Source organism: Lissotriton vulgaris, chromosome 8, assembly GCF_964263255.1.
Source record: "Lissotriton vulgaris chromosome 8, aLisVul1.2, whole genome shotgun sequence".
Taxonomy (NCBI): Eukaryota; Metazoa; Chordata; class Amphibia; order Caudata; family Salamandridae; genus Lissotriton; species Lissotriton vulgaris.
In genome coordinates this window covers 104,090,795-104,103,487 of record NC_141696.1, presented here as the reverse complement: position 1 = coordinate 104,103,487, position 12,693 = coordinate 104,090,795, and the positions used below count along the sequence as shown (strand labels likewise).

The following is a 12,693-nucleotide window of genomic DNA, read 5'->3' as shown; positions in this document are numbered from 1 at the left end:
TTGACACAGTCTATGTTTGCGTAGCGCACTTACGGGTGGTGGTGGTAAGGATAGGTTGTCTTACCCCACCTCCCTTTGTGTTTTATTTGTATTATAGTTCAAGATACTCTTTAGTTGTTTTTGAAAGATTATCCTAAGGGGTGTGAGAGTATTCTGCTTTACCCTTTCTCTCTTGTTGTTTAAACACACCAGTTGCTCTGGAGCCATAGTAGGTTGGGCTCCAGGACATCGGGAATGAAAGGCCTCGATCACCATGGTTGCGCCCAGTACCCCCTGCTTGCCCTGTGGCTCTCTGAAAGGGGTTCTGACAGAGGCCATTCGCGAAGATTCACAGAACTCCTTTATCATTAATATTCACAAGGGAAGAGCCCTGCACTACAAGGACCAGCAGGCATTGGTCTCTGCATTCTTGGTATCAGTTCTTTATTGCTTTTTACAGTATTGCACATGTCTTTTGTTATCTGGGCAGATGTTGAATTTCTTGTTGTTGAATATTGCCATTGTTGGTGCTCCCATCTAGTTTTATGTTGTTGGCTATTTTCATGATAGTTTACTCCAGTTTTTACAGCGTTAAATATGGAAATATTTACCTTCAAATTTGAAGTGCTACTAGAGGGATGAAAATGGGAATTACACAAATGCAGAAATGTACTCAAACATACGCAAAAAGGGTCGAACATACAGCGATGAATGCATACACCGCCATTCCAATGGTGTAACTTGACCTTTGGCCGCCCATGGCGGTCCTTGTGTTTGCCGCCTGCAACGGCCGCAGGTAATAGTGCGGGGGGAGTTGCCGTCCACAAAACTAGGGCCACCCACCCTTGCTACGCCACTGCGTCATGCCCAAGAGAAGTTGGACGGTGTTTTAAGCGAAACTTAAAGTATTTAAGAAAAATCCATCCAAACACCTCCACTTTTCTTAAATAACGTCAACATTTTTAATGATCCTGGCACAGAGGGATCAGTTGGAAGTTAGAATTTACACCACAGCTACTCCTCCATTGCATGGAGAATTTCAACTGTGCCCATACACATTTTATCTCCAAGCCCACATGGAATTTGGCGGTAAATGAAAATTGATAAATTAACCATGTCGCCACCATTTTGAGGGCTGCCCTCTTCAAAATATTTAATGAAAGTAAACTAGCAGTGCTAATTTGGCTGGACCAATAAGGCAGGGCCTAGGAAGAACTGCACTACTCTCTTATGCTCCTGAATTTAGTTCGGCATAGCAGTGTTAGTTCTTGCAGTGCCTCCAAAAGCATTTGCAGATCAGACACAACATTTCAACAACAATTAAATGAAATAAATATCATTTTAAAGTTTTTGCTCAGAGGTCACCAAGTCACTTCTGAGTTTTTCAAAGGATGACGAAGTTATAAGGTTAACAAAGATATTTCGAAGTTTATGAAAATTATTATTCATACCTAGTTGAAGAGATAATCACATTCCTTACATTTTTTAAAAGTACAATTATTTGTTAAGACAATAAAATGTTATGTAAAATCGTTTAGAAAGATGATATTTTTGAGTGCATTAAACATTTACTTAGGACTGGTTTTAAAAGCTGCCGAGTGAGTTTGGTCTATTGAAAGTTCAAGAAATTATACTTTTCTTACCTGAGTTGAAAAGACACTTCCAAGATGTGCATTTTTTGGCTGAAAAATAAAAAATACAATGGCCAGTTACAACAATGAGAGAGGAAAGGAAATGGTGGCTAGAGTGGAGTGGAGTGGATCATTATACCATCTATTAGAGTAAATGTTTAACAGTGGAAACACTACTTTTTTGTCAATCAGTTAAAGCCTTAATGAGTCCTCAACTTCCCCGTCTATTTTCTTTGTCGATTTTAAGTTTGTAGTTGCCTTCTTGCCTGAGTGCAAAAACTGAGGGTTGATTCTTTGTCCCAAATAATCATTCGTAATAATTAATTGGTGGATACAGCTCATGTCTCAGTCACAGAACCCAACTGCTTCTGGGTGACAAAGACACACTGGCTTCTTCTGCGGTAGAAAACTATATTTCCCCCCAGAAAGACCCGAATTGCAAGCTCTATGTGGTGTTAGGCCTCATAGCTCACAGACCACTAGGTCAGTTAAACTCACTCACTCATTGATTAAAGACGCAACTTGAGTCTAGTGCCTCAGTGGACGGAGGCATCCAAGAGTCTGTGTTGGGTCTCATGGTCATCAGTTCCAATCTCTGTGGGCCTACCCAGCCTTTCCCCCCATTGAGGTTGATAATAGGAGTATCATTGAGTGTAGTACAAATACACATCTGGTATTGAGCCCAAATAGGTGGACATGTGCTTTACAGATGTTAGGGTATTGAAGAGGTGATTCAGCTGAGCATCCATGAACCAAGACAGTAAGATGTATTTCTGTCCTTTTGCTAAATGCAGTTTGGGGGATTTAAACCAGTTTGGTTCTTACAGCCTTCACTTCTATCGCCTAAGCCACAGAATTCTCTAAAAGGGATTATCTAGAGAGTATACCTCCTAACAAAGCGTACACCACAATGCGCGTATTTGTTAAAACTTTGACTAAAAATGATCAATTCATCCTTAAGAAGTGGCTGCCTTCCTCTTCTCACAGCACGTAGTGAGGTGAGGCTCTAAGTCTTACCCACACCGACTCTGAGCGAGGCATGCAATTATTATGGGGATAAGCCAGCATTTTATGATTGAGTAGGAATCTAACTCAGTTTGTCCACCATCTATCATCCTCAAATGAGTGGGCAAAATGATCGAGTCATGTATGACCGGGAATAGTGTTTGTCACACAAACGGAAAACCAGTGAGAGCGTGTCTGGTTACAACAAGTCAGCTAGAATTTTCTTCATATCGTTATGGAAGCGGTCCTATTCTTTGGTCTTCATTCTTTTATGGTCATACCTGCTTGTTCCTACTTGAGAGGTGCAATCAGAAGGCTGCCAGGTCATGATCATAGCAGAGAGTAAGAATACAACACAAGACAACCACTGATGGTGAGCCCTACGAGAGTGCCAAATTATAAACATGGAGACTTGATTAGCCTGATGGAGTCTAGAAACTGTAACCATGATTCCTATGGACATTCACAGTAGTGCCCGCCAAGGCTCCTCAGCCCAGGCTAGGCTTTCAGCACACCCAGACCCTCTGCTTCTTGATGAAATTCTAGAAAATTGAGTTAAAGCATTCTGGATTTAAGAAGAGTGAGGTATGTTGCAGAATACCTCTGGCCATATTCTGGAAGTGCCCTGGGGGCAACGGGTGTTGGCGCCTGCTTTGCATGCCCCCTGGTATTACAGAAGGGGCCGCAGACACTTGTGCGGTCCCCTTCTGTAATACAGATAGCGCTGGTGCACATATAGCGCCAGCGCTATCACCAGAGGGCATTCCCTAATTTGCATGGGGATAGGGCCCCATGCAAATGAGGGAATCCCTTTGCCTCTGCTCCTGTGCCATATTATAGATGCAAAAAACACAGTTGATGGACAGAATGCAGAACAATGTCTTACATTCACCCCAGTACAAAGGTCTGGGCCTAAATCCATCGTTTTTTTGCACTCCACACCACCCTAGGTCAGACAATGGCTATATGCAAATCAGCCTTGACCCTGTGCCTCATGGGAACAGTCCAGCCCGAACTACCAAGCCATGTCTTTCCTAGACCGGAATCAAGCATCCAAGGACCGGTTTCTGGCTATCAGCCTTCTTCAGCCTGGATAGCTTGACTCCAGTGATGTGGAGAGCCTGGGACTCACGTCTGAGCATACCCAGCCCACTCGGGGTGTAAATTGCAAAAAACACAGTTGATGGACAGAATGCAGAACAATGTCATATATTCACCCTAGTACAAAGATCTGGGCCTAAATCCATCGTTATTTTGCACTCCACACCACCCTAGGTCAGACACTGGCTATATGCAAATCAGCCTTGACCCTGTGCCTCAAGGGAACAGTCCAGCCCGAACTACCAAGCCATATCTTTCCTAGACCGGAATCAAGCATCCAAGGACTGGTTTCTGGCTATCAGCCTTCTTCAGCCTGGATAGCTTGACTCCAGTGATGTGGAGAGCCTGGGACTCACGTCTGAGCATACCCAGCCCACTCGGGGTGAAAATTGCAAAAAACACAGTTGATGGACAGAATGCAGAACAATGTCTTACATTCACCCCAGTACAACGATCTGGGCCTAAATCCATCGTTTTTTTGCACTCCACACCACCCTAGGTCAGACAATGGCTATATGCAAATCAGCCTTGACCCTGTGCCTCATGGTAACAGTCCAGCCCGAACTACCAAGCCATGTCTTTCCTAGACCGGAATCAAGCATCCAAGGACTGGTTTCTGGCTATCAGCCTTCTTCAGCCTGGATAGCTTGACTCCAGTGATGTGGAGAGCCTGGGACTCACGTCTGAGCATACCCAGCCCACTCGGGGTGAAAATTGCAAAAAACACAGTTGATGGACAGAATGCAGAACAATGTCTTACATTCACCCCAGTACAAAGATCTGGGCCTAAATCCATCGTTTTTTTGCACTCCACACCACCCTAGGTCAGACAATGGCTATATGCAAATCAGCCTTGACCCTGTGCCTCATGGGAACAGTCCAGCCCGAACTACCAAGCCATATCTTTCCTAGACCGGAATCAAGCATCCAAGGACTGGTTTCTGGCTGTCAGCCTTCTTCAGCCTGGATAGCTTGACTCCAGTGATGTGGAGAGCCTGGGACTCACGTCTGAGCATACCCAGCCCACTCGGGGTGAAAATTGCAAAAAACACAGTTGATGGACAGAATGCAGAACAATGTCTTACATTCACCCCAGTACAAAGATCTGGGCCTAAATCCATCGTTTTTTGCACTCCACACCCCCCTAGGTCAGACAATGGCTATATGCAAATCAGCCTTGACCCTGTGCCTCATGGGAACAGTCCAGCCCGAACTACCAAGCCGTGTCTTTCCTAGACCGGAATCAAGCATCCAAGGACCGGTTTCTGGCTATCAGCCTTCTTCAGCCTGGATAGCTTGACTCCAGTGATGTGGAGAGCCTGGGACTCACGTCTGAGCATACCCAGCCCACTCGGGGTGAAAATTGCAAAAAACACAGTTGATGGACAGAATTCAGAACAATGTCTTACATTCACCCCAGTACAAAGATCTGGATTTAAATCCATCGTTTTTGTGCACTCCACACCACCCTAGGTCAGACAATGGCTATATGCAAATCAGCCTTGACCCTGTGCCTCATGGGAACAGTCCAGCCCGAACTACTAAGCCATGTCTTTCCTAGACCGGAATCAAGCATCCAAGGACCGGTTTCTGGCTATCAGCCTTCTTCAGCCTGGATAGCTTGACTCCAGTGATGTGGAGAGCCTGGGACTCACAACTGAGCATACCCAGCCCACTCGGGGTGAAAATTGCAAAAAACACAGTTGATGGACAGAATGCAGAACAATGTCTTACATTCACCCCAGTACAAAGATCTGGGCCTAAATCCATCGTTTTTTTGCACTCCACACCACCCTAGGTCAGACAATGGCTATATGCAAATCAGCCTTGACCCTGTGCCTCATGGGAACAGTCCAGCCCGAACTACCAAGCCATGTCTTTCCTAGACCGGAATCAAGCATCCAAGGACCGGTTTCTGGCTATCAGCCTTCTTCAGCCTGGATAGCTTGACTCCAGTGATGTGGAGAGCCTGGGACTCACGTCTGAGCATACCCAGCCCACTCGGGGTGAAAATTGCAAAAAACACAGTTGATGGACAGAATGCAGAACAATGTCTTACATTCACCCCAGTACAAAGATCTGGGCCTAAATCCATCGTTTTTTTGCACTCCACACCACCCTAGGTCAGACAATGGCTATATGCAAATCAGCCTTGACCCGGTGCCTCATGGGAACAGTCCAGCCCGAACTACCAAGCCATGTCTTTCCTAGACCGGAATCAAGCATCCAAGGACTGGTTTCTGGCTATCAGCCTTCTTCAGCCTGGATAGCTTGACTCCAGTGATGTGGAGAGCCTGGGACTCACGTCTGAGCATACCCAGCCCACTCGGGGTGAAAATTGCAAAAAACACAGTTGATGGACAGAATGCAGAACAATGTCTTACATTCACCCCAGTACAAAGATCTGGGCCTAAATCCATCGTTTTTTTGCACTCCACACCACCCTAGGTCAGACAATGGCTATATGCAAATCAGCCTTGACCCTGTGCCTCATGGGAACAGTCCAGCCCGAACTACCAAGCCATATCTTTCCTAGACCGGAATCAAGCATCCAAGGACCGGTTTCTGGCTATCAGCCTTCTTCAGCCTGGATAGCTTGACTCCAGTGATGTGGAGAGCCTGGGACTCACGTCTGAGCATACCCAGCCGACTCGGGGTGAAAATTGCAAAAAACACAGTTGATGGACAGAATGCAGAATAATGTCTTACATTCACCCCAGTACAAAGATCTGGGCCTAAATCCATCGTTTTTTGCACTCCACACCACCCTAGGTCAGACAATGGCTATATGCAAATCAGCCTTGACCCTGTGCCTCATGGGAACAGTCCAGCCCGAACTACCAAGCCGTGTCTTTCCTAGACCGGAATCAAGCATCCAAGGACCGGTTTCTGGCTATCAGCCTTCTTCAGCCTGGATAGCTTGACTCCAGTGATGTGGAGAGCCTGGGACTCACGTCTGAGCATACCCAGCCCACTCGGGGTGAAAATTGCAAAAAACACAGTTGATGGACAGAATTCAGAACAATGTCTTACATTCACCCCAGTACAAAGATCTGGATTTAAATCCATCGTTTTTGTGCACTCCACACCACCCTAGGTCAGACAATGGCTATATGCAAATCAGCCTTGACCCTGTGCCTCATGGGAACAGTCCAGCCCGAACTACTAAGCCATGTCTTTCCTAGACCGGAATCAAGCATCCAAGGACCGGTTTTTGGCTATCAGCCTTCTTCAGCCTGGATAGCTTGACTCCAGTGATGTGGAGAGCCTGGGACTCACGTCTGAGCATACCCAGCCCACTCGGGGTGAAAATTGCAAAAAACACAGTTGATGGACAGAATGCAGAACAATGTCTTACATTCACCCCAGTACAAAGATCTGGGCCTAAATCCATCGTTTTTTTGCACTCCACACCACCCTAGGTCAGACAATAGCTATATGCAAATCAGCCTTGACCCTGTGCCTCATGGGAAAAGTCCAGCCCGAACTACCAAGCCATGTCTTTCCTAGACCGGAATCAAGCATCCAAGGACCGGTTTCTGGCTATCAGCCTTCTTCAGCCTGGATAGCTTGACTCCAGTGATGTGGAGAGCCTGGGACTCACGTCTGAGCATACCCAGCCCACTCGGGGTGAAAATTGCAAAAAACACAGTTGATGGACAGAATGCAGAACAATGTCTTACATTCACCCCAGTACAAAGATCTGGGCCTAAATCCATCGTTTTTTTGCACTCCACACCACCCTAGGTCAGACAATGGCTATATGCAAATCAGCCTTGACCCGGTGCCTCATGGGAACAGTCCAGCCCGAACTACCAAGCCATGTCTTTCCTAGACCGGAATCAAGCATCCAAGGACCGGTTTCTGGCTATCAGCCTTCTTCAGCCTGGATAGCTTGACTCCAGTGATGTGGAGAGCCTGGGACTCTCGTCTGAGCATACCCAGCCCACTCGGGGTGAAAATTGCAAAAAACACAGTTGATGGACAGAATGCAGAACAATGTCTTACATTCACCCCAGTACAAAGATCTGGGCCTAAATCCATCGTTTTTTTGCACTCCACACCACCCTAGGTCAGAAAATGGCTATATGCAAATCAGCCTTGACCCTGTGCTTCATGGAAACAGTCCAGCCCGAACTACCAAGCCATGTCTTTCCTAGACCGGAATCAAGCATCCAAGGACCGGTTTCTGGCTATCAGCCTTCTTCAGCCTGGATAGCTTGACTCCAGTGATGTGGAGAGCCTGGGACTCACGTCTGAGCATACCCAGCCCACTCGGGGTGAAAATTGCAAAAAACACAGTTGATGGACAGAATGCAGAACAATGTCTTACATTCACCCCAGTACAAAGATCTGGGCCTAAATCCATTGTTTTTTTTGCACTCCACACCACCCTAGGTCAGACAATGGCTATATGCAAATCAGCCTTGACCCTGTGCCTCATGGGGACAGTCCAGCACGAACTACCAAGCCATGTCTTTCCTAGACCGGAATCAAGCATCCAAGGACCGGTTTCTGGCTATCAGCCTTCTTCAGCCTGGATAGCTTGACTCCAGTGATGTGGAGAGCCTGGGACTCACGTCTGAGCATACCCGGCCCACTCGGGGTGAAAATTGCAAAAAACACAGTTGATGGACAGAATGCAGAACAATGTCTTACATTCACCCCAGTACAAAGATCTGGGCCTAAATCCATCGTTTTTTTGCACTCCACACCACCCTAGGTCAGACAATGGCTGTATGCAAATCAGCCTTGACCCTGTGCCTCATGGGAACAGTCCAGCCCGAACTACCAAGCCATGTCTTTCCTAGACCGGAATCAAGCATCCAAGGACCGGTTTCTGGCTATCAGCCTTCTTCAGCATGGATAGCTTGACTCCAGTGATGTGGAGAACCTGGGACTCAAGTCTGAGCATACCCAGCCCACTCGGGGTGAAAATTGCAAAAAACACAGTTGATGGACGGAATGCAGAACAATGTCTTACATTCACCCCAGTACAAAGATCTGGGCCTAAATCCATCGTTTGTTTTGCACTCCACACCACCCTAGGTCAGGCAATGGCTATATGCAAATCAGCCTTGACCCTGTGCCTCATGGGAACAGTCCAGCCCGAACTACCAAGCCATGTCTTTCCTAGACCGGAATCAAGCATCCAAGGACCGGTTTCTGGCTATCAGTCTTCTTCAGCCTGGATAGCTTGACTCCAGTGATGTGGAGAGCATGGGACTCACGTCTGAGCATACCCAGCCCACTCGGGGTGAAAATTGCAAAAAACACAGTTGATGGACAGAATGCAGAACAATGTCATATATTCACCCTAGTACAAAGATCTGGGCCTAAATCCATCGTTTTTTTGCACTCCACACCACCCTAGGTCAGACACTGGCTATATGCAAATCAGCCTTGACCCTGTGCCTCAAGGGAACAGTCCAGCCCGAACTACCAAGCCATATCTTTCCTAGACCGGAATCAAGCATCCAAGGACTGGTTTCTGGCTATCAGCCTTCTTCAGCCTGGATAGCTTGACTCCAGTGATGTGGAGAGCCTGGGACTCACGTCTGAGCATACCCAGCCCACTCGGGGTGAAAATTGCAAAAAACACAGTTGATGGACAGAATGCAGAACAATGTCTTACATTCACCCCAGTACAAAGATCTGGGCCTAAATCCATCGTTTTTTTGCACTCCACACCACCCTAGGTCAGACAATGGCTATATGCAAATCAGCCTTGACCCTGTGCCTCATGGTAACAGTCCAGCCCGAACTACCAAGCCATGTCTTTCCTAGACCGGAATCAAGCATCCAAGGACTGGTTTCTGGCTATCAGCCTTCTTCAGCCTGGATAGCTTGACTCCAGTGATGTGGAGAGCCTGGGACTCACGTCTGAGCATACCCAGCCCACTCGGGGTGAAAATTGCAAAAAACACAGTTGATGGACAGAATGCAGAACAATGTCTTACATTCACCCCAGTACAAAGATCTGGGCCTAAATCCATCGTTTTTTTGCACTCCACACCACCCTAGGTCAGACAATGGCTATATGCAAATCAGCCTTGACCCTGTGCCTCATGGGAACAGTCCAGCCCGAACTACCAAGCCATATCTTTCCTAGACCGGAATCAAGCATCCAAGGACTGGTTTCTGGCTATCAGCCTTCTTCAGCCTGGATAGCTTGACTCCAGTGATGTGGAGAGCCTGGGACTCACGTCTGAGCATACCCAGCCCACTCGGGGTGAAAATTGCAAAAAACACAGTTGATGGACAGAATGCAGAACAATGTCTTACATTCACCCCAGTACAAAGATCTGGGCCTAAATCCATCGTTTTTTGCACTCCACACCACCCTAGGTCAGACAATGGCTATATGCAAATCAGCCTTGACCCTGTGCCTCATGGGAACAGTCCAGCCCGAACTACCAAGCCGTGTCTTTCCTAGACCGGAATCAAGCATCCAAGGACCGGTTTCTGGCTATCAGCCTTCTTCAGCCTGGATAGCTTGACTCCAGTGATGTGGAGAGCCTGGGACTCACGTCTGAGCATACCCAGCCCACTCGGGGTGAAAATTGCAAAAAACATAGTTGATGGACAGAATTCAGAACAATGTCTTACATTCACCCCAGTACAAAGATCTGGATTTAAATCCATCGTTTTTGTGCACTCCACACCACCCTAGGTCAGACAATGGCTATATGCAAATCAGCCTTGACCCTGTGCCTCATGGGAACAGTCCAGCCCGAACTACTAAGCCATGTCTTTCCTAGACCGGAATCAAGCATCCAAGGACCGGTTTCTGGCTATCAGCCTTCTTCAGCCTGGATAGCTTGACTCCAGTGATGTGGAGAGCCTGGGACTCACGTCTGAGCATACCCAGCCCACTCGGGGTGAAAATTGCAAAAAACACAGTTGATGGACAGAATGCAGAACAATGTCTTACATTCACCCCAGTACAAAGATCTGGGCCTAAATCCATCGTTTTTTTGCACTCCACACCACCCTAGGTCAGACAATGGCTATATGCAAATCAGCCTTGACCCTGTGCCTCATGGTAACAGTCCAGCCCGAACTACCAAGCCATGTCTTTCCTAGACCGGAATCAAGCATCCAAGGACTGGTTTCTGGCTATCAGCCTTCTTCAGCCTGGATAGCTTGACTCCAGTGATGTGGAGAGCCTGGGACTCACGTCTGAGCATACCCAGCCCACTCGGGGTGAAAATTGCAAAAAACACAGTTGATGGACAGAATGCAGAACAATGTCTTACATTCACCCCAGTACAAAGATCTGGGCCTAAATCCATCGTTTTTTTGCACTCCACACCACCCTAGGTCAGACAATGGCTATATGCAAATCAGCCTTGACCCTGTGCCTCATGGGAACAGTCCAGCCCGAACTACCAAGCCATATCTTTCCTAGACCGGAATCAAGCATCCAAGGACTGGTTTCTGGCTATCAGCCTTCTTCAGCCTGGATAGCTTGACTCCAGTGATGTGGAGAGCCTGGGACTCACGTCTGAGCATACCCAGCCCACTCGGGGTGAAAATTGCAAAAAACACAGTTGATGGACAGAATGCAGAACAATGTCTTACATTCACCCCAGTACAAAGATCTGGGCCTAAATCCATCGTTTTTTGCACTCCACACCACCCTAGGTCAGACAATGGCTATATGCAAATCAGCCTTGACCCTGTGCCTCATGGGAACAGTCCAGCCCGAACTACCAAGCCGTGTCTTTCCTAGACCGGAATCAAGCATCCAAGGACCGGTTTCTGGCTATCAGCCTTCTTCAGCCTGGATAGCTTGACTCCAGTGATGTGGAGAGCCTGGGACTCACGTCTGAGCATACCCAGCCCACTCGGGGTGAAAATTGCAAAAAACATAGTTGATGGACAGAATTCAGAACAATGTCTTACATTCACCCCAGTACAAAGATCTGGATTTAAATCCATCGTTTTTGTGCACTCCACACCACCCTAGGTCAGACAATGGCTATATGCAAATCAGCCTTGACCCTGTGCCTCATGGGAACAGTCCAGCCCGAACTACTAAGCCATGTCTTTCCTAGACCGGAATCAAGCATCCAAGGACCGGTTTCTGGCTATCAGCCTTCTTCAGCCTGGATAGCTTGACTCCAGTGATGTGGAGAGCCTGGGACTCACGTCTGAGCATACCCAGCCCACTCGGGGTGAAAATTGCAAAAAACACAGTTGATGGACAGAATGCAGAACAATGTCTTACATTCACCCCAGTACAAAGATCTGGGCCTAAATCCATCGTTTTTTTGCACTCCACACCACCCTAGGTCAGACAATGGCTATATGCAAATCAGCCTTGACCCTGTGCCTCATGGGAACAGTCCAGCCCGAACTACCAAGCCATGTCTTTCCTAGACCGGAATCAAGCATCCAAGGACCGGTTTCTGGCTATCAGTCTTCTTCAGCCTGGATAGCTTGACTCCAGTGATGTGGAGAGCATGGGACTCACGTCTGAGCATACCCAGCCCACTCGGGGTGAAAATTGCAAAAAACACAGTTGATGGACAGAATGCAGAACAATGTCATATATTCACCCTAGTACAAAGATCTGGGCCTAAATCCATCGTTTTTTTGCACTCCACACCACCCTAGGTCAGACACTGGCTATATGCAAATCAGCCTTGACCCTGTGCCTCAAGGGAACAGTCCAGCCCGAACTACCAAGCCATATCTTTCCTAGACCGGAATCAAGCATCCAAGGACTGGTTTCTGGCTATCAGCCTTCTTCAGCCTGGATAGCTTGACTCCAGTGATGTGGAGAGCCTGGGACTCACGTCTGAGCATACCCAGCCCACTCGGGGTGAAAATTGCAAAAAACACAGTTGATGGACAGAATGCAGAACAATGTCTTACATTCACCCCAGTACAAAGATCTGGGCCTAAATCCATCGTTTTTTTGCACTCCACACCACCCTAGGTCAGACAATGGCTATATGCAAATCAGCCT

The 12,693-nt window shown here is 47.4% G+C and overlaps 1 protein-coding gene across 3 annotated transcripts in view; it reads right to left on the bottom strand.

The window, feature by feature from the left end:
- Positions 1-12,693, bottom strand: part of LOC147693542 (GPI-linked NAD(P)(+)--arginine ADP-ribosyltransferase 1-like) — a 73,841-nt gene that overhangs the window by 12,373 nt on the left and 48,775 nt on the right. For all 3 annotated transcript variants that reach the window (XM_086933757.1, XM_086933756.1, XM_086933758.1), the window contains one exon: positions 1,623-1,661. In XM_086933757.1, the coding sequence (XP_086789883.1) occupies positions 1,623-1,661 (39 nt within the window). The remainder of the gene's footprint in view (positions 1-1,622; positions 1,662-12,693) is intronic.